This window comes from Schistocerca nitens, chromosome 10 (assembly GCF_023898315.1).
Source record: "Schistocerca nitens isolate TAMUIC-IGC-003100 chromosome 10, iqSchNite1.1, whole genome shotgun sequence".
Taxonomy (NCBI): Eukaryota; Metazoa; Arthropoda; class Insecta; order Orthoptera; family Acrididae; genus Schistocerca; species Schistocerca nitens.
This window is the reverse complement of record NC_064623.1, coordinates 90,827,710-90,853,873: the sequence shown is the minus strand read 5'-3', so window position 1 is coordinate 90,853,873 and position 26,164 is coordinate 90,827,710. Positions and strand designations below refer to the sequence as shown.

The 26,164-nt window shown below is 42.0% G+C and overlaps 1 protein-coding gene across 4 annotated transcripts in view; it reads right to left on the bottom strand.

The window, feature by feature from the left end:
- LOC126210653 (zinc finger protein 501-like) overlaps positions 1-26,164 on the bottom strand; it is a 401,685-nt gene that overhangs the window by 142,553 nt on the left and 232,968 nt on the right. Inside the window, exon 8 of one of the 4 annotated variants that reach the window (XM_049939984.1) lies at positions 9,859-11,113. The exons of the other annotated variants lie outside the window; for them this stretch is intronic. Within the exon in view, the coding sequence (XP_049795941.1) occupies positions 10,378-11,113 (736 nt within the window). The 3' untranslated portion in view covers positions 9,859-10,377. Of the gene's footprint in view, positions 1-9,858; positions 11,114-26,164 lie in introns of those variants that run through there. 4 annotated transcript variants of the gene reach the window in all.

Here is a 26,164-nt window from a genome sequence, read left to right as displayed (position 1 = left end):
ATAATTCAGTTTACAGAACAAAGCTTTCCATTACATAAACTGGAACTAGCAGTTCAAACAGTGGTAACATCGTATGTACCCTGTGTCATCCGCTTCAAAGTGCTTTACAAAGTACATATCTACATCTAGAAATGACGTTTCGCTACATTATTTTGATGGCCAAGACAGGCTATACAAAATTGTGGCTGAAAGCCTACACACCGGAGCTGTAACTGAGAGCTGAGGCAACCAGACTTGCCTTGGTGAAAGATGCAGCTGTGTCTGCCCAGTATTTAATCGTTTACTAAATATTAATGTAGATCTTCTCCTTGTCTTCTGAACATGGGATGCAAGGAAAAACATGGTGCACATGTCATATTCAGCGTCTGCAGAAGGGGTCATGTCTGCTTTAATGTTATAAAAAAGCACTCTGTCTTCAGGCCACGAGTGGCCTACCGGGACCGTCTGACCGCCGTGTCATTCTCAGTGGAGGATGCGGATAGGAGGGGCATGGGGTCAGCACACCGCTCTCCCAGTCATTATCATGGGTATTCTTGACTGAAGCCACTACTATTCGGTCGAGTAGCTCCGCAATTGGCATCACGAGGCTGAGTGCACCCCGAAAAATGGCAACAGTGCATGGCGGCCCAGATGGTCGCTTTAATGTTATGAGAAAATTAACAGTCTTTTGTATGTATGGGTCCATGTCTGCTATGAATTTCTTGTGTGAAGTCTTTTCCTACTAAGTAATCTGTTGTTATATTTTCAAATAACCATGTTATTTCATAATTTAGCAATTAGCTAATTTCGCCCCAATGGGGAAAATCAAGATACTTGTGATAAAAATAACAATGCCAAAAGTTGTAGCTGCTACCAGACAAAACATTAAATTAAGGGGACCACACCCTGCCTATCTAACCCATGTTAATTTAGGCAAGTATTTGACCCATTTCTGAAAAATTATTTGATGCAGGGCCTTCATCTTTTTACTGTATGTTACATGATGCTTATAGAGTCAACTGTACTAAAATCTACTTTATCCATTTTATAGTTTTCAAGAAAGACTTTTTTTAAATTTATTAACAAAAATATTAAGTTTATCTGCTGAAAATATTTTTTTGGAACTTCCTAATGGGGGAATATTAATGAATGTAGTACCAGAGGTGGCTTTTAATATTATGCAGAGTCCCTGAAAATTTAATTCATTTATCTACTATACTTTCTGATATAATGGGGCATATGTATTGAAAATTTTAGTTTGTGGGAAACTGACTTTAAAGAAAAATCTTTTGAAATTTGTTAGTTACAGTTAATTAAAACTGTTCTGCTGCATATGATGGCTCTTCTTTGGCCTCTAGCAGGTCTTCCAGCTTCTTTTTCACCTTCCTGGATGTTTGTCTTGCTTTCTTGGCCATATTAGATGCAGACCTGTCTGCATCGGCTATCCTCATTTTATTGCAATGTTGCAGCCCATTGATCATATTTTCACCACGATTAATTCCCAGCTTTATCAGTACCCAACACTTTCTAATATTACCACAACTGAATGTAATAACAGCATCATGAACTCCTAGTTTCATTGTATGCATGCCTACAAATTCAGTTTTTGGAAGGCAGTTCCAAATTACGCTGTTGACACATTCATTTGGGTCTTGTGTCTGCCCATGCAAACATTTCCATAGAAGGTCAGGATGAGCCGCATCTCTGAAAATAGGTTTAATTGCTGTAATAATAGCAGCAGGAAGAGAATGCTGGTGAGAATAAGATTCTCCAGTTGCCTGAGCCCTATTGTATATGCAACACGAATTTTCTCCTGATGGACACAATCCATGACATGGCTTATCATCGGTAAGGACTTATGGAAGAATATGGGCCAAACATCTCTCTTCATTGGCTCCAGATTTTTTTTTATTTTTCCTAATTACCTACCCAAAGTACAAATGCAAGTTTTCTATTTCAGTTTTAGTTAACTGACCCTGCTGTTCAACAATTTTCCATTTTCTAATTTTTTTCCTCTCATATCAACAGTTTTCTCAGCCTTGTTCCCAAACGTTTCTGAACATGGCCTACATATTTTATTTTGCTAATAATGGCATCTCCATATGGCTTAGAGTTCACCACATTGTTGTATGCCTTACTGTCACCATCGCCCAAATATTTGGTGTAGCGTACATCGCTTGTTTCTACGGAGCAATGAAATATTTGTTGTACTCCATGAACTTACATACCACCACTTGTTCCTCTAAAATTAGCCACACAGTTGTGTTCTTTACGTTAATTGACTTTACAACTTTTGCAATATTTAGACATTATCTCCACATCTAACACTTTACAGCTGTCTACACTCATGGCAGTCACTGCTGCATTAAGAGAAACATGTCCTCTTTTCTGCCAACTTCCATCAACTGCAACTGCAATATCCGAACATCCATCATTTTCTTACACTGCTTCCCTAGCAGTCAGTTTTATGCTTTCCTCACTGACCTCACATACAGCTTTCTCTAATATTGCAGTTATTTTTCCAAATTTATTTGGTTGTTGATGTAAGTTCATCACTGAACAAAAGTGTTCTCCCTGCAGCCAGGCCCTTGCCAATGGATCGTAAGGCATAAACTAATCTAGTATTGATTTCATAAGGGCCACTTGCAATGTAAGGGATATAAGGATCTAAAATATATACAGAAAAGTGGGTGACAGAAAAGTGGGTGTGGCACATGAACACGCGTGGTAAGGAAATGCTCTTTAAATGCTCAAAAAAATTTTTTTTCAGCAAAATCCTTTTCACAGTACTTAAATAAACCTTCATCTAGCGAAATATGGTGAAAACCGAAAAGCGATTTTTATCGACCTGAACCATGGTGTGGTCCCCTTAAAACACAAACATAAATATAACAAAAGTTTACGCAACTCTCTTACATCACAGTGAGAATTGTAATATACATAGCATGAAATTTTCGACACAGCTACGTTGTGGAAGCAACGAGGAATAGTGCCCCTGATACGGCTTTTGCAAAACCACAGTAGTTACAGTCACAACCTGCATGTACTTCACTATTTAACGTAATTCACACTAATAACGTAAAAAACAATCATATGATATTATCTTCGAATGGCATAACAACTTACTATCTGGGACGTGAAACCCACTGTAGGTAACTGCATCATCTGCAACCGTCTGAGAATACTATTGATACTGATTGTCAGGACATTGATATACGAAGGGCAGTCAAATGAAATCCAAACAGCGGCTACAACGGGACCTTGGAATGGTTCCACTCGAAAACAATAACAACATCTCTTAAGAAATTTATCCCACTGGGAGATGAGACGATCAGTTCATATTACATAGAACACAGTAGGCCACAGATGGATCCACAACTGCATCCACTCTTGCACTTCCTCGTCCGACTGAAACGAGGTGAAAAGCACAGGGTGAAATATCCAGACTGTACTAAGCATTTTGGCAACGGCCTTGCCGCAGTGGATACACCGGTTCCCGTGAGATCACCGAAGTTAAGCGCTGTCGGGCGTGGTCGCACTTGGATGGGTGACCATCCAGCCGCCATGCGGTTTTGCCATTTTTCGGGGTGCACTGAGCCTCGTGATGCCAATTGAGGAGCTACCTGACCGAATAGTAGCGGCTCCAGTCAGAGAAAACCATCATAACGACCGGGAGAGCGGTGTGCTGACCACATACCCCTCCTATCCGCATCCTCAACTGAGGATGACACGGCGGTCGGATGGTCCCGATGGGCCACTTGTGGCCTGAAGACGGAGTGCACTAAGAATGTTGCAGTTTTTCCCAACCAAACAGCTGCAAAGTAGCTTCGCTGATAGGCATTGTAGGGGCGGCCGTTATCGTGCAACTTGATGATTCCGTTCGACATCACACCTGGACGTTTCGATTTTATGGTGTGTTGCAGTTTCTGCAAAGTGCCTTCATAGTGCTGCGCATTGATTGCGGTTCCACATTCGAGGAAATCGATGAGCAGACGGCCCCTGCTGTCGAAAAAGGAGGTCATTATGACCTTAGCTGAACTTGTATGAACAACTCTGGATTTCTTTGGCGGGGGGATGTGGGATGTTATCCCTGTTGACTTTGCCGTTTGTTGCACTTGGGGTCAAAATGGAGGTACCACGTTTCGCACCTGCGACAATATGAGACAGAAACGGACGCCATTCCTCGTACTACTGCAGAAGATGCGTCAGACTTGATGCCATTCTGTATATCTTATGTCTCTCCATGGGGTGATATGGCACCCACTGCACGCAAAATTTGCGGAAATGCAATTGGTCTTCGATGATGCCATGCACGGAGCAATGCAATGGCTAACGCCGCCGATCTGAACTCTGAACATGAATTTCACCCTCCATGATTCGTTGGTCTCTACATATAAGGCCATAAATCCGATCCATCACACCATCATATCAGGGGTAATGGCTCGATGGCCCTGTCTGGGGCATGGAACGTCTTGCGGTGATGTGTGCCCTTCCCAGAATCTCCTCTGCCACTCGTGCACACACATCAGAGACAGCCAACGTTCACCATACGTCCAGTAGGACGTGCAAATGTGAATTTCGCACACTCAAACACCCTCAGCCACCAGAAAACGAATCACCAATACACTTCTCTATACTATGCCTGAAGTTACTTCTGCACCTGTTGATGACTCTCCATTTAAAAGTAACATGCTCCATAATTCTTAATAAGGAATCAATAATGCAGTACCAACACCCATAAGATCGTATTTTCGTTTATAAACGTTGACGTTTTACCGAGGAAGTGTTTCTCTAAAGTTCAGAAGTACTGCATTAATCTCTCTTTACTCACGGGTTTGTTTTGACCAACAGGTTTCAGGATGACATGTGCAATTTTCGCATGACCCACGTTTAGAAATCCATGCTGGTTGATATGAAGAAAATCATTCTGTTCGATAATCCGCACTGTTTTACAACATATAGAGGAAAAAACAAAAAAAATTGGATAGTTGTATTACGGATCACTTCTGCTACCCTTCTTGTAAATGGGTAAGACCTGTGCTTGCTTCCAAATCAGGAATTTATGGGTTATTGTCTTTTAAATAGGTCTGAAATCAACGACAAATTTTATACAGATTCTGATACAATTTACATAAGGCCCTGGGACATTGTTTAATTTTAGCGGTTTCAATATTTCTTAAACAGCCTTTGCAGCGGCGCAATCACGATGTTCTGCCTACAGGAACGTCCACTCAACTAGCGGTGAACTTCTCCTTCTGCAGTCCAGTCCTCACGTCTCGCATGTTATAAAATGGGCAATGTTGCTCGGCTAGAGAAAGCTGTGGCGGAAACTAGACACACTACACGCCTCTACAGACTGTATCAAATTATTTTTAGTATCAACTTGGTGGAGTTATTAAAGGTTGATTAGTTTTTAATGAAAATTTCGATATATTCCTACCTCTTTTACACAAAACACCATCAAATCCGTGATAATCAGAAAGTTACTGTTTCATTATTCTCACGCAATCACATTCACTCATACCTTCTGGTAATTAACCGAACCAGTTAACAGAAAGCTTACAAAACAATGCTCGCTCTAATATTATCTCATCGAATGTGCAGTTCTTAGACAAAGCTTGCATAAAATGGCACATTTAGTACATTTAGAAGTCACACTTCACAGATAAAAACCAGGATTTCCGGCGTTTGTCTTCATCATTCGTTGGCGATTTCTTTGCGGCGCTCCACGGTCAAAATTTAACTCGTAATTCCGCAAAATCTATTCAGAGCACCTACTTCACACATCCCATCGTCATAGTGGCTGACCTCCGAACTGAACTCAGACTTCACAAATCAGTTCTTTAATTCATCAAATACGCGCAGACATCCAGTCTTCTAATTCTCTGAGAAACATTACACCACGTGATCTGTCAGTATAAACCCGCGCTAACACGCGTTTTTTCATTATGAACAAATCACAACATAATAGCACAGACTAGCAATTTATTAAAAAAAACATATTTATAAAATCGACAAACATCAAAATATCTCCCTCTTTAAATAACTGAATTATCATAAAATGTTTCTTGTTTCGCCAGTACCATAAAATGACGAACTGCACTTTACAAATTTCCGATCAGCATATGATTCACTCATGCTGCCTACATACATTTCTCACGCTAACGTATACTCAGTTAATAAACATATCAACAATTAATTATTATACTACTTCGTATTAATGGCTTCATTTACACTAACACAAAAATACGAATCTTCACAGAAGATACAGTTTTGTTCCCAAAATATACCGCTTTGACTGTTCCTGATTTTGTTGCCCATAAGATGCTGACTCCTCGCAGCCACAGCTGTCACTATTAGGAACTGCTGCTGGATCGGAATGCAAATCTGTCACGCTAGAATCATGACTCATTGTCTGTATGAAGCCCCTTACTATCATGAATTGATACATACTGGGTGACAAAAGTCAACGAGTACCTTCTAATATCGTGTCGGACTCCTTTTGTCCGGTGCAGTGCAGCAACTCGACGTGGAAGTCCCCTGCAGAAATATTGAAAGTGTGGTCGGGGTAGAATTTTATGCACCAGCTGACGTTATGTTCCATAAATATTCGATGGGGTTCAAGTTGGGCGATCCGCGAGGCCAAGTGTTTCGCTCGAACTGTACAGAATGTTCTAAAAACCAAACGTGAAAAACTGTCGCCTCGTGACATGGCGCATTGTCATCCATAAAAGTTCCATCGTTGTTTGGGAACATGACGTCCATGAATGGCTGCAAATGGTCTCCCAGTAGCTGAACATCCAGAGGAATCAGTCCACTCCATGCCAACACAGACCACACCGTTACGGAGCCACTTCCAGCTTGCACAGTACCTTGTTGAAAACTTGGGTCCATGGTTTCCTAGGGTCTGCGCAACACTTGAATCCTACCATCACCTCTAACCACCTGAAACAGGGGCTCTTCTCACCAGTCGCCTAGGGTCCAACCGACGTGGTCACGATCACAGGAGGGGCAATACAGGTGATGCCGTGTTGTTAGCAAATGCACTCACGTCGGTCGTCTGCTATAACGCCAAATTCGCTGAACGAACACGTTCCTCGTACGTCCCACATTGATGTCTGCGGTTATTTTATGCAGTGTTGGTTGTCTGGTGCCACTGACACCTCTACGCAAACGCCGCTGCTCTCGATCGTTCAGTGGAGGCCGTTGGCCACTGTGTTGTAGGTGGTGAGGCGTAATTCCTCTAATGTGGTTTTCTCTGGTCATTCTTGACACTTTGGATGGCAGAATATTGAATATCTTACGATTTTCGAAATTGAGTGTCCCATGCGTCTAGCTCAAGCTATCATTCCGCGTTCAAAGTCTGTTAGCTCCCGTTATGCGGCCATAATCACGTCGCAAAGTTTTTCACATGAATCATCTGCGTACAAGTGACAGCTCCGCGAATGCACTGCCTTTTTATACCTTGTGTACGCGAAACTACCGTCATCTGTATACATGCAAATTTCTATCTCATGACTTTTGTCACATCGGTGTAGGTATGACGTAAAGGCACTACGACTCGCCTTGACACTAGCGGATATACCATTCATTTCTGCCGTAATGTGAGAAATAAACCGCCTCTACCCACTGAATTTTCTGTGTAAAAGAACATCTGAGAATGGTTCGCCCTACTACCCCCAGTTTCATTCCCGATGGTTTTTAGCACTGTCTTTAAAAAGACTGTACGGTGTGGACAGCCCCTTCCATCATAAATTATTCTACTAGACACATATTAATGCATATACACTCCTGGAAATGGAAAAAAGATCACATTGACACCGGTGTGTCAGACCCACCATACTTGCTCTGGACACTGCGAGAGGGCAGTACAAGCAATGATCACACGCACGGCACAGCGGACACACCAGGAACCGCGGTGTTGGCCGTCGAATGGCGCTAGATGCGCAGCATTTGTGCACCGCCGCCGTCAGTGTCAGCCAATTTGCCGTGGCATACGGAGCTCCATCGCAGTCTTTAACACTGGTAGCATGCCGCGACAGCGTGGACGTGAACCGTATGTGCAGTTGACGGACTTTGAGCGAGGGCGTATAGTGGGCATGCGGGAGGCCGGGTGGACGTACCGCCGAATTGCTCAACACGTGGGGCGTGAGGTCTCCACAGTACATCGATGTTGTCGCCAGTGGTCGGTGGAAGGTACACGTGCCCGTCGACCTGGGACCGGACCGCAGCGACGCACGGATGCACACCAAGACCGTAGGATCCTACGCAGTGCCGTAGGGGACCGCACCGCCACTTTCCAGCAAATTAGGGACACTGTTGCTCCTGGGGTATCGGCGAGGACCATTCGCAACCGTCTCCATGAAGCTGGGCTACGGTCCCGCACACTGTTAGGCCGTCTTCCGCTCACGCCCCAACATCGTGCAGCCTGCCTCCAGTGGTGTCGCGACAGGCGTGAATGGAGGGACGAATGGAGACGTGTCGTCTTCAGCGATGAGAGTTGCTTCTGCCTTGGTGCCAATGATGGTCGTATGCGTGTTTGGCGCCGTGCAGGTGAGCGCCACAATCAGGACTGCATACGACCGAGGCACACAGCGCCAACACCCGGCATCATGGTGTGGGGAGCGATCTCCTACACTGGCCGTACACCACTGGTGATCGTCGAGGGGACACTGAATAGTGCACGGTACATCCAAACCGTCATCGAACCCATCGTTCTACCACTCCTAGACCGGCAAGGGAACTTGCTGTTCCAACAGGACAATGCACGTCCGCATGTATCCCGTGCCACCCAACGTGCTCTAGAAGGTGTAAGTCAACTACCCTGGCCAGCAAGATCTCCGGATCTGTCCCCCATTGAGCATGTTTGGGACTGGATGAAGCGTCGTCTCACGCGGTCTGCACGTCCAGCACGACGCTGGTCCAACTGAGGCGCCAGGTGGAAATGGCATGGCAAGCCGTTCCACAGGACTACATCCAGCATCTCTACGATCGTCTCCATGGGAGAATAGCAGCCTGCATTGCTGCGAAAGGTGGATATACACTGTACTAGTGCCGACATTGTGCATGCTCTGTTGCCTGTGTCTATGTGCCTGTGGTTCTGTCAGTGTGATCATGTGATGTATCTGACCCCAGGAAAGTGTCAATAAAGTTTCCCCTTCCTGGGACAATGAATTCACGGTGTTCTTATTTCAATTTCCAGGAGTGTATTAATTCACATTTGTGCCAGAGTTCCTCTACACGCTACTACACAGACATAAATGTTTCGAGTTCCTCTGCGATATGAGACAGCATTGCCTATTTACCTATTTTTCTGAAAATATCTTTCTACTTGTTCCAGTTAGCTTTTGTACTTTGGCAATCATTACTGCGACAACCACCTCAAGGACATTGATACGAATTTCAATCACGTCAGACCGCCAACTGATGAAATATGTTTCTGTTCGAAATAACCTTCTGAGTTATCTGTTCCACGTTGCTTTCAAAGAAGAAATTTACCATTACATGATAGGATCCCTAGTTACACTTGCCATTTACAAAATGACACTGCCCCCTGGTTGTTGATGATAGAAGTCTTCTCAAATGACGTCATGACTACGAGATACACGTATTATGGTGTCAAGGTTTGCTCCAAATTTACATCTAGGGTGATCCAAATCGATATATGGTGTACCAACTACTTACATTATTAGAATTGTGTTAACACTTCTCTCCCTCGATAACTTATTTAAACGATTTTGATTAGCTTGATTCGTGTTAGTAATACCGTCTTAAAGGTTTCAACTAAAATTAGTATAAAATAACTCGCCAAGATAAAGCCTGTTGAATGTTTGATGTGTCAGTTGCTACTAAAGGAGTTAGAAATTTTCGTGTAACATACCGAAGCATTTCTTTTAATTCACTGATTTTCTGGACGTGCCGGCCGGAGTGGCCGTGCGGTTCTAGGCGCTACAGTCTGGAGCCAAGCGACCGCTACGGTTGCAGGTTCAAATCCTGCCTCGGGCATGGATGTGTGTGATGTCCTTAGGTCAATTAGGTTTAAGGAGTTCTAAGTTCTAGGGAACTGATGACCTCAGATGTTAAGTCCCATACTGCTCAGAGCCATTTGAACCATTTTTGAATCTCTAAGGAAATACATCACAAGCACACAGGAGTTCCCTCCAGTTAAGAACTAGGTGGTTTCCTGAGATGATCTAATTGAGAATTTCTTGCAGCAAATGCTGCAACAGTATTGTACTTTATCAATGTACAGCTGCTAATATTCCCCTTCGGGTTCCAGATATTCCTGCACCTCTTACGACACACATTACATCTATAGGGCCTTCAGAAGTGTGCAGCAGCAAATGCTGCTTCTGGTGACAACTTCATTCACAGGTCTTGCTCCAGATCCCTGAGGCTTTACGAGCGCTCACCAGTGTGCAACAGTGAATGCTTCTTCAGGTGAGTACTTTGGTTGAATGTCTTCTTGCAAATACCACAGATGTAGGAGCGTTCACCAGTGTGCAGATGCGAATGACGTTTCAGTGCCTCACTTTCTACGAATGTCTTGTTGCAAACGCCACAGGCGTAAGGGCGTTCGCCAGTGTGCAACCGAGAATGCTTCTTCAGGTGACTACTTTTCTTGAATGTTTTGTCGCAAACACCACAGATGTACGGGCGTTCAGCAGTGTGGAAACGCATATGCTGTTTCAGGTCACTATTTTGCCTGAATGTCTTGTTGCAAATGTCGCAGGTGTATGGGCGTTCACCAGTGTGCAGATTCAAATGCCGCTTAAGTGCCCCACTTTCCTTGAATGACTTATTGCAAACGCCACAGCTGTATGGGCGTTCACCAGTATGCACACGGAAGTGCCTATTCAAACTGCCACTCGTTGCGAATGTTTTGTGACACACGCTGCACGACCGCACAAGTTCACGTTTGTCCGCAGCTGCGTGTCCCATCAGTTCCTGCAACAGTGGGAACGTCTTTTTGCGGAACCCATGTCTGTGCTGCAGACTCCTTGTACCAGTTTTATTCCCACAGCATGCTTCCGCCTTGGTTGTGCACTGTGTTCTGTTGCCTTTTACTGCAGCCATGGAAATGTTGGTAACCAAACCACCGCTGTCATCATTATTCTTGTCGTCGTCCATGCCTCTGCAGAAAAGCAGAGAAAACTGTCATAATGTATTGTCATATCAGTGCATCTTTGGAAATGAAAAATTATGTTAACAAATGCTAGGTAGCCAAATGTATCAAAAGATCCTCAAAACTAGGTTATAAATTGGGAGCACACTACCTTAATCAAGTTTAGCGCCCATAAGGTTGTAAATTTGTCAGAGTGTTTCATAGAAATGAAATGTAGCAGAATAACAGGCAGTGGGAGTACTGCAAAGTCAAACATTAGGAGTAGAAGAACTACCATTATCACTCCAATACTATACGAAAATACCAGATAGGGACCGTAGAAGTCTAATGCATACTATGTGAACTTCTACATCAATTCTGTACTTCGATAGCCACCTATCGTAAGTGGCAGCTACTAGTCTTGTGACATTCCTTTTGTTGTAGCTCACGCACGTTTTGGGACGAATTAAGATTTGTGTCTTACCTACCCTACCATCCACAGGTCACTGGTCACAAAAACTAATGGACGAATATTATAAATGACGCTACGCTAGCGAGGGAGTGGATAGAAATTTCTACAGAGCAATGGACTATGGAAAGTTAAGTTACACTAAGAGAAACCTGTGTAAACCTTGCAGACGCCTAGAAAAAAGATATTTATGTCACAGTAGACAGTTAGAAAAAACTAATATATGGTTGAAAATCTGCACAGGTGTTCTTCTTAAAAAGTATTGACAGCTATAATGGCCTTCTGGTCCTAATTATCACTTTCAAATACTGATGGGTTGATACATTTATTCATACAGTATAGCCCATTAATTCGAATAAAATGTGATTATTAGTTATGTCAAACTGGACCCATTTAATTATAGCCACCAATCTGTTCCAAGGAAATAGGTTACTACTTGATGCTACTACATTTTATGAAATCTGAACTAAACTGAAACACATCTTTACTAGTAACTTCAGGAAGTATGTACCAAACTAATCACTACCAAATACTTAATAAATTTACAATGTAAATTACAATCAAAGAATGATCACAGTTAAACATAAAGCTGTAATCTCCACTCCAAAATGTTGGACATTACTAGTTCTAATCTGTGCTTCGAATATGTGCGATTCAAGTGTGCAAGATAGTCTCTCTAAACATAATATTTTTAAAAAGTACTGGTAACTGGTCCAGTATTTCACTTATTTCTTCATTTCTACAGTATACTAAACACATTTCAGTCATTTAATAATTGCCTACTCTTTGAGGCAACTTGTGTTTACATATAACACTCAAATTGTGCACAATCAGAAGTTCCTGGCAGTACCTACATTCTGTGGAACATACTAATCTGTTTCCATTTCAACAACTGTAGGACACATGACGAATGAGAATGAATTACTCCATTTCTAGTCTGAAAGACGCTTGTTTTCCATGTTATTTGATCCTTGGCTAATACATGAAATTTTGTACAGGAATTCTTGTCCACTGGATAAAGGTCTTGACAACGGAATTAGATATCTCATTGCAAACTTTATTCAATACTTGTTGACCTAGTGCGAATTTCCCTGCTTCAAAATTCTTTTGATTTCAACAAAAAGTTTCTTTTTAATAATTCAGTTTACAGAACAAAGCTTTCCATTACATAAACTGGAACTAGCAGTTCAAACAGTGGTAACATCGTATGTACCCTGTGTCATCCGCTTCAAAGTGCTTTACAAAGTACATATCTACATCTAGAAATGACGTTTCGCTACATTATTTTGATGGCCAAGACAGGCTATACAAAATTGTGGCTGAAAGCCTACACACCGGAGCTGTAACTGAGAGCTGAGGCAACCAGACTTGCCTTGGTGAAAGATGCAGCTGTGTCTGCCCAGTATTTAATCGTTTACTAAATATTAATGTAGATCTTCTCCTTGTCTTCTGAACATGGGATGCAAGGAAAAACATGGTGCACATGTCATATTCAGCGTCTGCAGAAGGGGTCATGTCTGCTTTAATGTTATAAAAAAGCACTCTGTCTTCAGGCCACAAGTGGCCTACCGGGACCGTCTGACCGCCGTGTCATTCTCAGTGGAGGATGCGGATAGGAGGGGCATGGGGTCAGCACACCGCTCTCCCAGTCATTATCATGGGTATTCTTGACTGAAGCCACTACTATTCGGTCGAGTAGCTCCGCAATTGGCATCACGAGGCTGAGTGCACCCCGAAAAATGGCAACAGTGCATGGCGGCCCAGATGGTCGCTTTAATGTTATGAGAAAATTAACAGTCTTTTGTATGTATGGGTCCATGTCTGCTATGAATTTCTTGTGTGAAGTCTTTTCCTACTAAGTAATCTGTTGTTATATTTTCAAATAACCATGTTATTTCATAATTTAGCAATTAGCTAATTTCGCCCCAATGGGGAAAATCAAGATACTTGTGATAAAAATAACAATGCCAAAAGTTGTAGCTGCTACCAGACAAAACATTAAATTAAGGGGACCACACCCTGCCTATCTAACCCATGTTAATTTAGGCAAGTATTTGACCCATTTCTGAAAAATTATTTGATGCAGGGCCTTCATCTTTTTACTGTATGTTACATGATGCTTATAGAGTCAACTGTACTAAAATCTACTTTATCCATTTTATAGTTTTTAAGAAAGACTTTTTTTAAATTTATTAACAAAAATATTAAGTTTATCTGCTGAAAATATTTTTTTGGAACTTCCTAATGGGGGAATATTAATGAATGTAGTACCAGAGGTGGCTTTTAATATTATGCAGAGTCCCTGAAAATTTAATTCATTTATCTACTATACTTTCTGATATAATGGGGCATATGTATTGAAAATTTTAGTTTGTGGGAAACTGACTTTAAAGAAAAATCTTTTGAAATTTGTTAGTTACAGTTAATTAAAACTGTTCTGCTGCATATGATGGCTCTTCTTTGGCCTCTAGCAGGTCTTCCAGCTTCTTTTTCACCTTCCTGGATGTTTGTCTTGCTTTCTTGGCCATATTAGATGCAGACCTGTCTGCATCAGCTATCCTCATTTTATTGCAATGTTGCAGCCCATTGATCATATTTTCACCACGATTAATTCCCAGCTTTATCAGTACCCAACACTTTCTAATATTACCACAACTGAATGTAATAACAGCATCATGAACTCCTAGTTTCATTGTATGCATGCCTACAAATTCAGTTTTTGGAAGGCAGTTCCAAATTACGCTGTTGACACATTCATTTGGGTCTTGTGTCTGCCCATGCAAACATTTCCATAGAAGGTCAGGATGAGCCGCATCTCTGAAAATAGGTTTAATTGCTGTAATAATAGCAGCAGGAAGAGAATGCTGGTGAGAATAAGATTCTCCAGTTGCCTGAGCCCTATTGTATATGCAACACGAATTTTCTCCTGATGGACACAATCCATGACACGGCTTATCATCGGTAAGGACTTATGGAAGAATATGGGCCAAACATCTCTCTTCATTGGCTCCAGATTTTTTTTTATTTTTCCTAATTACCTACCCAAAGTACAAATGCAAGTTTTCTATTTCAGTTTTAGTTAACTGACCCTGCTGTTCAACAATTTTCCATTTTCTAATTTTTTTCCTCTCATATCAACAGTTTTCTCAGCCTTGTTCCCAAACGTTTCTGAACATGGCCTACATATTTTATTTTGCTAATAATGGCATCTCCATATGGCTTAGAGTTCACCACATTGTTGTATGCCTTACTGTCACCATCGCCCAAATATTTGGTGTAGCGTACATCGCTTGTTTCTACGGAGCAATGAAATATTTGTTGTACTCCATGAACTTACATACCACCACTTGTTCCTCTAAAATTAGCCACACAGTTGTGTTCTTTACGTTAATTGACTTTACAACTTTTGCAATATTTAGACATTATCTCCACATCTAACACTTTACAGCTGTCTACACTCATGGCAGTCACTGCTGCATTAAGAGAAACATGTCCTCTTTTCTGCCAACTTCCATCAACTGCAACTGCAATATCCGAACATCCATCATTTTCTTACACTGCTTCCCTAGCAGTCAGTTTTATGCTTTCCTCACTGACCTCACATACAGCTTTCTCTAATATTGCAGTTATTTTTCCAAATTTATTTGGTTGTTGATGTAAGTTCATCACTGAACAAAAGTGTTCTCCCTGCAGCCAGGCCCTTGCCAATGGATCGTGTGGTGTCACCGCTAGACACCACACTTGCTAGGTGGTAACTTAAATCGGCCGCGGTCCTGTAGTACATGTCGGACCCGCGTGTCGCCACTGTGTAATCGCAAACCTAGCGCCACCACATGGCAGGTCACAAGACACGGACTAGACCTCGCCCAGTTGTACGGACGACATTGCTTGCGACTGGACCTACCAAGTTTTCCTCTCATTTGCCGAGAGACAGATAGAATAGCCTTCAGCTTAGTCCATAGCTACTACCTAGCAAGGCGCTATTTGTATCAGTGCTAATAGCGTACTAATATTCAAGAGAGATGTATTCCAACAAGAGAATAAAGATAAGTATTAAACGCATCTACGTACTTTTCCTCTTATTCATTAATAAGTCTCATGTTCCAGAACTTCAAGCCCGTCTGCGTTAGTTTAGCGTGCACCTAGCTACCTCATTGTGTCTATGCTGTATGAAATAGACACAACAGATCGTAAGGCATAAACTAATCTAGTATTGATTTCATACGGGCCACTTGCATCCGGTGTTCAAGAACTCATAAATGAAATCACAGCTGAGCATTTAGTGCAAATTAAATCAAAGCAATTGCGAGGCCTTTTTTCCCACTGGCACTCTCATAGATTTTCACACTGTGACTCACCGCACTGTCTACATCGAACAAACTTAGAAATTACAACTGATAATATTCTCAAATTAATAATAATGTTACTGCCCCCCTTGTCACAGTAAATTCGTTGTAACTCTCTTGAAATGGTGAGAGCTTCTTTGATGGTGCACTTATAGAAGAATTACAATTAGAAACATCGTTTCCAGGCGACATAACCTCTTGTACAGATAGCTTTCTAAACTTGTTTCCTCTAAATTGTCATTTTTTGAAAATGCCTTTACGTTTTGACATCTTCAATAAACACAACAAAGCACACATAAACAAGCACTGCAAATGTAAGTATAACAACTACTCGCAATCACACTTGAGCAAAACTAACCGCGTGTTTGAAAGCATCTTGTTTACAAACAGCAGCAACAAAAGAATACTGACCGTTGCATTCCAATGATAGCCAACACACTCAGGAGTAAAAAACAAAAGCCCTAACGTGCAATGTAAGGGATATAAGGATCTAAAATATATACAGAAAAGTGGGTGACAGAAAAGTGGGTGTGGCACATGAACACGCGTGGTAAGGAAATGCTCTTTAAATGCTCAAAAAAATTTTTTTTCAGCAAAATCCTTTTCACAGTACTTAAATAAACCTTCATCTAGCGAAATATGGTGAAAACCGAAAAGCGATTTTTATCGACCTGAACCATGGTGTGGTCCCCTTAAAACACAAACATAAATATAACAAAAGTTTACGCAACTCTCTTACATCACAGTGAGAATTGTAATATACATAGCATGAAATTTTCGACACAGCTACGTTGTGGAAGCAACGAGGAATAGTGCCCCTGATACGGCTTTTGCAAAACCACAGTAGTTACAGTCACAACCTGCATGTACTTCACTATTTAACGTAATTCACACTAATAACGTAAAAAACAATCATATGATATTATCTTCGAATGGCATAACAACTTACTATCTGGGACGTGAAACCCACTGTAGGTAACTGCATCATCTGCAACCGTCTGAGAATACTATTGATACTGATTGTCAGGACATTGATATACGAAGGGCAGTCAAATGAAATCCAAACAGCGGCTACAACGGGACCTTGGAATGGTTCCACTCGAAAACAATAACAACATCTCTTAAGAAATTTATCCCACTGGGAGATGAGACGATCAGTTCATATTACATAGAACACAGTAGGCCACAGATGGATCCACAACTGCATCCACTCTTGCACTTCCTCGTCCGACTGAAACGAGGTGAAAAGCACAGGGTGAAATATCCAGACTGTACTAAGCATTTTGGCAACGGCCTTGCCGCAGTGGATACACCGGTTCCCGTGAGATCACCGAAGTTAAGCGCTGTCGGGCGTGGTCGCACTTGGATGGGTGACCATCCAGCCGCCATGCGGTTTTGCCATTTTTCGGGGTGCACTCAGCCTCGTGATGCCAATTGAGGAGCTACTTGACCGAATAGTAGCGGCACCGGTCAAAGAATAGCATCATAACGACCGGAAGAACGGTGTGCTGACCACATGCCCCTCCTATCCGCATCCTCAACTGAGAATGACACGGCGGTCGGATGGTCCCGATGGGCCACTTGTGGCCTGAAGACGGAGTGCACTAAGAATGTTGCAGTTTTTCCCAACCAAACAGCTGCAAAGTAGCTTCGCTGATAGGCATTGTAGGGGCGGCCGTTATCGTCCAAATTGATGATTCCGTTCGACATCACACCTGGACGTTTTGATTTTATGGTGCGTTGCAGTTTCTGCAAAGTGCCTTCATAGTGCTGCGCATTGATTGTGGTTCCACATTCGAGGAAATCGATGAGCAGACGGCCCCTGCTGTCGAAAAAGGAGGTCATTATGACCTTAGCTGAACTTGTATGAACAACTCTGGATTTCTTTGGCGGGGGGATGTGGGATTTTATCCCTGTTGGCTTTGCCGTTTGTTGCACTTGGGGTCAAAATGGAGGTACCACGTTTCGCACCTGCGACAATATGAGACAGAAACGGACGCCTTTCTCGTACTACTGCAGAAGATGCGTCAGACTTGATGCCATTCTGTATATCTTATGTCTCTCCATGGGGTGATATGGCACCCACTGCACGCAAAATTTGCGGAAATGCAATTGGTCTTCGATGATGCCATGCACGGAGCAATGCAATGGCTAACGCCGCCGATCTGAACTCTGAACATGAATTTCACCCTCCATGATTCGTTGGTCTCTACATATAAGGCCATAAATCCGATCCATCACACCATCATATCAGGGGTAATGGCTCGATGGCCCTGTCTGGGGCATGGAACGTCTTGCGGTGATGTGTGCCCTTCCCAGAATCTCCTCTGCCACTCGTGCACACACATCAGGGACAGCCAACGTTCACCATACGCCCAGTAGGACGTGCAAATGTGAATTTCGCACACTCAAACACCCTCAGCCACCAGAAAACGAATCACCAATACACTTCTCTATACTATGCCTGAAGTTACTTCTGCACCTGTTGATGACTCTCCATTTAGAAGTAAGATGCTCCATAATTCTTAATAAGGAATCAATAATGCAGTACCAACACCCATAAGATCGTATTTTCGTTTATAAACGTTGACGTTTTACCGAGGAAGTGTTTCTCTAAAGTTCAGAAGTACTGCATTAATCTCTCTTTACTCACGGGTTTGTTTTGACCAACAGGTTTCAGGATGACATGTGCAATTTTCGCATGACCCACGTTTAGAAATCCATGCTGGATGATATGAAGAAAATCATTCTGTTCGATAATCCGCACTGTTTTACAACATATAGAGGAAAAAACAAAAAAAATTGGATAGTTGTATTACGGATCACTTCTGCTACCCTTCTTGTAAATGGGTAAGACCTGTGCTTGCTTCCAAATCAGGAATTTATGGGTTATTGTCTTTTAAATAGGTCTGAAATCAACGACAAATTTTATACAGATTCTGATACAATTTACATAAGGCCCTGGGACATTGTTTAATTTTAGTGGTTTCAATATTTCTTAAACAGCCTTTGCAGCGGCGCAATCACGATGTTCTGCCTGCAGGAACGTCCACTCAACTAGCGGTGAACTTCTCCTTCTGCGTCCAGTACTCACGTCTCGCATGTTACAAAATGGGCAATGTTGCTCGGCTAGAGAAAGCTGTGGCGGAAACTAGACACACTACACGCCTCTACAGACTGTATCAAATTATTTTTAGTATCAACTTGGTGGAGTTATTAAAGGTTGATTAGTTTTTTAATGAAAATTTCGATATATTGCTACCTCTTTTACACAAAACACCATCAAATCCGTGATAATCAGAAAGTTACTGTTTCATTATTCTCACGCAATCACATTCACTCATACCTTCTGGTAATTAACCGAACCAGTTAATAGAAAGCTTACAAAACAATGCTCGCTCTAATATTATCTCATCAAATGTGCAGTTCTTAGACAAAGCTTGTATAAAATGGCACATTTAGTACATTTAGAAGTCACACTTCACAGATAAAAACCAGGATTTCCGGCGTTTGTCTTTATCATTCGTTGGCGATTTCTTTGCGGCGCTCCACGGTCAAAATTTAACTCGTAATTCCGCAAAATCTATTCAGAGCACCTACTTCACACATCCCATCGTCATAGTGGCTGACCTCCGAACTGAACTCAGACTTCACAAATCAGTTCTTTAATTCATCAAATACGCGCAGACATCCAGTCTTCTAATTGTCTGAGAAACATTACACCACGTGATCTGTCAGTATAAACCCGCGCTAACACGCGTTTTTTCATTATGAACCAATCACAACATACTAGCACAGACTAGCAATTTATTAAAAAAAACATATTTATAAAATCGACAAACATCAAAATATCTCCCTCTTTAAATAACTGAATTATCATAAAATGTTTCTTGTTTCGCCAGTACCATAAAATGACGAACTGCACTTTACAAATTTCCAATCAGCACATGATTCACTCATGCTGCCTACATACATTTCTCACGCTAACGTATACTCAGTTAATAAACATATCAACAATTAATTATTATACTACTTCGTATTAATGGCTTCATTTACACTAACACACAAATACGAATATTCACAGAAGATACAGTTTTGTTCCCAAAATATACCGCTTTTACTGTTGCTGATTTTATTGCCCATAAGATGCTGACACCTCTCAGCCACAGCTGTCACTATTAGGAACTGCTGCTGGATCGGAATGCAAATCTGTCACGCCAGAATCATGACTCATTGTCTGTATGAAGCCCCTTACTATCATGAATTGATACATACTGGGTGACAAAGTCAACGAGTACCTTCTAATATCGTGTCGGACTCCTTTTGTCCGGTGCAGTGCAGCAACTCGACGTGGAAGTCCCCTGCAGAAATATTGAAAGTGTGGTCGGGGTAGAATTTTATGCACCAGCTCACGTTATGTTCCATAAATATTCGATGGGGTTCAAGTTGGGCGATCCGCGAGGCCAAATCATTCGCTCGAACTGTACAGAATGTTCTAAAACCAAACATGAACAACTGTCGCCTTGTGACATAGCGCATTGTAATCCAAAAAAATTCCATCGTTGTTTGGGAACATGACGTCCATGAATGGCTGCAAATGGTCTCCCAGTAGCTGAACATCCAGAGGAATCAGTCCACTCCATGCCAACACAGACCACACCGTTACGGAGCCACTTCCAGCTTGCACAGTACCTTGTTGAAAACTTGGTTCCATGGTTTCCTAGGGTCTGCGCAACACTTGAATCCTACCATCACCTCTAACCACCTGAAACAGGGGCTCTTCTGACCAGTCGCCTAGAGTCCAACCGACATGGTCACGATCACAGGAGGGGCAATGCAGGCGATGCCGTGTTGTTAGCAAATGCACTCACGTCGGTCGTCTGCTATAACGCCAAATTCGCCGAACGAACACGTTCCCCGTACGTCCCACATTGATTTCTGCGGTTATTTTACGTAGTGTTGGTTGTCTGGTGCCACTGACACCTCTACGCAAACGCCGCTGCTCTCGATCGTTCAGTGGAGGCCGTTGGCCACTGCGTTGTAGGAGGTGAGGCGTAATTCCTCTAATGTGGTTTTCTCTGGTCATTCTTGACACTTTGGATGGCAGAATATTGAATATCTTACGATTTTCGAAATTGAGTGTCCCATGCGTCCAGCTCAAACTATCATTCTGCGTTCAAAGTCTGTTAGTTCCCGTTATGCGGCCATAATCACGTCGCAAAGTTTTTCACATGAATCATCTGCGTACAAGTGACAGCTTCGCGAATGCACTGCCTTTTTATACCTTGTGTACGCGATACTACCGTCATCTGTATACATGCAAATTTCTATCTCATGACTTTTGTCACATCGGTGTAGGTGTGACGTAAAGGCACTACGACTCGCCTTGACACTAGCGGATATACCATTCATTTCTGCCGTAATGTGAGAAATAAACCGCCTCTACCCACGGAACTTTCTATGTACAAGAACATCTGAGAACGGTTCGCCCTACTACCCCCAGTTTCATTCCCGATGGTTTTTAGCACTGTCTTTAAAAAAAGACTGTACGGCGTGGACAGCCCCTTCCATCATAAATTATTCTACTAGACATATATTAATGGATATATTAATTCATATTTGTGCCAGAGTTCCTCTACACGCTACTACACAGACATAAATGTTTCGAGTTCCTCCGCGATATGAGACAGCATTGCCTATTTACCTATTTTTCTGAAAATATCTATCTTTCTACATGTTCCAGTTAGCTTTTGTACTGTGGCAATCATTACTGCGACAACCACCTCAAGGACATTGATACGACTTTCAATCACGTCACACCACCAACTGATGAAATATGTTTGTTCGAAATAACCTTCTGAGTTATCTGTTCCACGTTGCTTTCAAAGAAGAAATTTAGTATTACATGATAGGATCCCTAGCTACACTTGCCATTTACAAAATGACACTGCCCTCTGGTTGTTGACGATAGAAGTCTTCTCAAATGACGTCATGACTACGAGATACACGTATTATGGTGTCAAAGTTTGCTCCAAAGTTACATCTAGGGTGATCCAAATCGATATATGGTGTACCAACTACTTACATTATTAGAATTGTGTTAACACTTCTCTCCCTCGATAACTTATTTAAACGATTTTGATTAGCTTGATTCGTGTTAATAATACCTTCTTAAAGGTTTCGACTAAAATTAGTGTAAAATAACTCGCCAAGATAAAGCCTGTTGAATGTTTGATGTGTCAGTTGCTACTAAAGGAGTTAGAAATTTTCGTGTAACATACCGAAGCATTTCTTTTAATTCACTGATTTTCTGGACGTGCCGTCCGGAGTGGCCGTGCGGTTCTAGGCGCTACAGTCTGGAGCCGAGCGACCGCTACGGTCGCAGGTTCAAAACCTGCCTCGGGTATGGATGTGTGTGATGTCCTTAGGTTAGTTAGGTTTAAGTAGTTCTACGTTCTAGGGGACTGATGACCTCAGATGTTAAGTCCCATAGTGCTCAGAGCCATTTGAACCATTTGTGGAACAGTTATAAAATTTCACAATACCTCTTTGGAAAAGTATTCAACAGACTTTTCAGATTTTAACTGTGAACAGCTGCGTGGTGTCAGAACTTAGTTTATTCTTGGACAAATTCATGGATCAATCTGTGGCTGCACTCACTGTATTAAATAAAGTGAGAAACAAATAATTTTAACTGTATCCATCCATACTGTATTAAGGTGATATTTATTTCTAAATCTACATAGAGGGGGTGGACAAAAATATAGGAACACCACATACACAAACGATCACCATGCGGTGTACGAAAATCTTTGCCATTCAAAACAGCTTCCACTTGTCTCGAAATGAATAAACATAGACACTGTGAGGTTTTCAGGCGAACCTTCTAACATTCTTCCGGAAAGGTAGCCGCAAGTTAAGATAACAATGATGGAGGTGGATAGTGATCATGCACCCTTCTCTCCAAAGTAGAAGGCGCAATAATACTGACATCTGGTGCAAGTGTGGCCAGAGGAGATGCGATAATCCATCCCTGAGACGACAAAACGAGTCCTGACGATTCTGTCGTTTTGGAATCCAGGATTACCATTGGGGAAAAACACACTGTACCATGGGATGGACCTTATCAGCCAAAATGCTCATGTAATTCTTGATACTTATGCGACATTGCAGAGTAGCCATAGGGCCCATGGAATACCATGATATGGTGCCCACATCATCACCAAACCTCCACCATGTTTTGCTTTTGGGATGTAAACTTGGCCGGAAGTTGGAAAGAGTGTGCAACAAGTCTCATGCGACCAAATGAGTTTCTTCATTGCGCCATAGCCCAGGTTTTCTGGCTACGCCACCACGTTTTCCTGCTACGAGCACTTCGACTGCTGATAAGTGGTTTTGGAATTCCCTGCTTCTGCAGCTCCCTTCATGTTGTATTGACGCTGACAGGTTCACGAGTGCGACATTCAGCAACGCAGCGACTTTTGCAGCTGCCGTCCTCTTATTTGTTGTCATAAGCCTCTTCGATGACCACTGTGACGCTACCTATGGAATACCGTGAGTAGAATCTCTAACCAGAATCCCATACAAGCAAACCAATTGCCTGTGGTTGCTCGTCTTTAGGTAAATGGGCTATGTATAGCTCTGTTTAAAAAGAAGGTTCTGAGAGACGAGGCACATGTCTGCTTTTATGCCGAGTCGCTAAATCTATGCAGTGAGATAGTCAGTGCATTGAGGACTGTCATGCCAAGGGGGCCGGGTTCGATTCCCATGTGGGTTGGAGATTTTCTCCACTCAGGGACTGGGTGTTGTGGTATCATCATCATCATCAACATCATCATCATCATCATCTATCCCCATCGACGCGCAAGTCACCGAAGTGGCGTCGACTCAAAAGGCTCACACCAGGCAACCAGTCTACGCGATGGGAGGCCCTAGCCACACGACATTTCCATAGAATTGCGAATTTATAAAATAAAGAGAAACATTAAATAAAAATAAATGAATAATTAATAAAAGGTTTCTATACTAGCATTTGAAATTGTTATAGATGACACCAGAGAATTCTGCTGAATAATGTTTATTCATGATAGAATTTCTAAAACAAATGGTAACTGGCCTGATGATAACCAGTTATAATATAGACAGAAAGATAACCTCATAAAATCCAATAAAGTTCCATTTAGAGATAGCATCATGAGAATGGTAGCAAAATCCCCACGCTAAATAATCATACAAGATGTGTGAAAAAATAAGTTCATTTCGTGATCACAATGCACGAAATATTCGCCAGCTCAAAATAATTCAGATTTCAGCATGACAATTTACACCCTAACACGTGAGAGATAACGAGTGGAACTCACTCTGTATAGTCTCAGTTCTGTAAGCAATAGGAAAAGTTAAAGTTCTGCAATGGAACGCACTGACACCCATCAAAAGTTAAGGTATTCTAGCGGCTGTGTAGTCTGCGCAAAATGCCGTGGCAAGTAGTTGCACAGTCGTAAGGGCACGTGTGGGGAGAGTGGTAGTGGTGGGGGTTACACGTAGGTGATGTAGGAGAAATGCCGAGCGCTGGAGAGGCAGTGCCTTTCTGAACTGAAATCTACGATCACATTTTTGTTTTTTTTTTTTTAATATTAAGTGGAGCCTCTCCACGCCCACACCTGCATGGTCACCATTCAAGGAGATCTGTCACCACTGCCTTGCTAGCGGTTCTAGGTGCGCAGTCCGGAACCGCGCGACTGCTACGGTCGCGGGTTCGAATCCTGCCTCGGGCATGGATGTGTGTGATGTCCTTAGGTTAGTTAGGTTTAAGTAGTTCTAAGTTCTAGGGGACTGATGACCTCAGATGTTAAGTCCCATAGTGCTCAGAGTAATTTGAATCATTTGAACCACTGCCTTGATCAGAATCTAAAAAGAATTCCGCTGAAAACGCAGCGATGTATATCCGCTTGGTTTGTTAACCATTTTTAACATTCAGAGAAACGTCATGAGTGGCGAATTTTGAGTAAGACTAACACATTTCTCTTGTTGCCATGTTAAGATGTGCTGCTTTTGTAAAACACAGTAGAGTTTACACAGTGTCACCTCAAAATGGTTCAAATGGCTCTGAGCACTATGGGACTTAACATCTTAGGTCATCAGTCCCCTAGAACTTAGAACTACTTAAACCTAAGTAACCTAAGGACATCACACACATCCATGCCCGAGGCAGGATTCGAACCTGCGACCGTAGCAGTCCCGCGGTTCCGGACTGCAGCGCCTATAACCACACGGCCACCGCGGTCGGCCAGTGTCACCTTTCTAACCTGCTGTGCCCATGCAAATGCGAGAGAATTCTGGAACAGTTGTTTATTAACGATCGTGGGACATCAAACAGACCGACTTGGAGCAGGAGAGGCACCAAAAGACATTTTAATTTCCGCTGTTTATACTTCTGCAAATAAATTCATAAAACTTTGTCAGCATGACCAGGAAGGATTCAGGATTTACACTCATAGTAGTGGAAGTTCAAAAACATAACAAAATAATTTTTTAACATGTGAAATTTCATCATTTTCTCACTTACTATTGGCTGCATTTATTGCTATAGGTACACTTTTCTTCATAAATAAGATATATTCTTCGATGAATTTAGCACAGTATACAAACCATACTTACAGGTGTATGAAACTCTACAATTTTCCAAATCTACATGTAAAAACTGTGGTAAAAATTGAGATAATTAACTGCAAAATCTGAGTTTCTTCTAAATATGGAAGTTCAATGTAGTCAGTAGTAAGTGAAAAAATGGTGAAATTTCACATGTGAAAAAATTATTTTGTTATGTTTTTAAATATACACTGCTACGAGTGTGAATCCTGAATCCTACCTAGTCGTGCTGACAAATTTTTATGAATTTCTTTGTAAAAGTATGGACAGTGAAAATTAAAATGTCCTGTGGTGCCTCTCCTGCTCAAAGTCGACCAGTTTCAGTTCCTACCACTATCGATGGCCCCTAAAAATTACATTCTTTCATCGAAAAAGTCTGTATTTAGTGGATTATCACGGTAGATAAAGGTTTTGCATGATAATCATATGGTAAAATACTCTCCTCTTTATGTGCTATCATTTGCAAAATCTCATTTCGATATGTCAAACCGTTTATGAAATATCACCAATGTTATGGATATTTCATTTTGGATTCATCACTGGCGCGGCGCGATCGCAAATGAGTGTGCTACATCAGACCAATTTTCTCGACATTGGTTCCACCCAAGTCTACAGAAA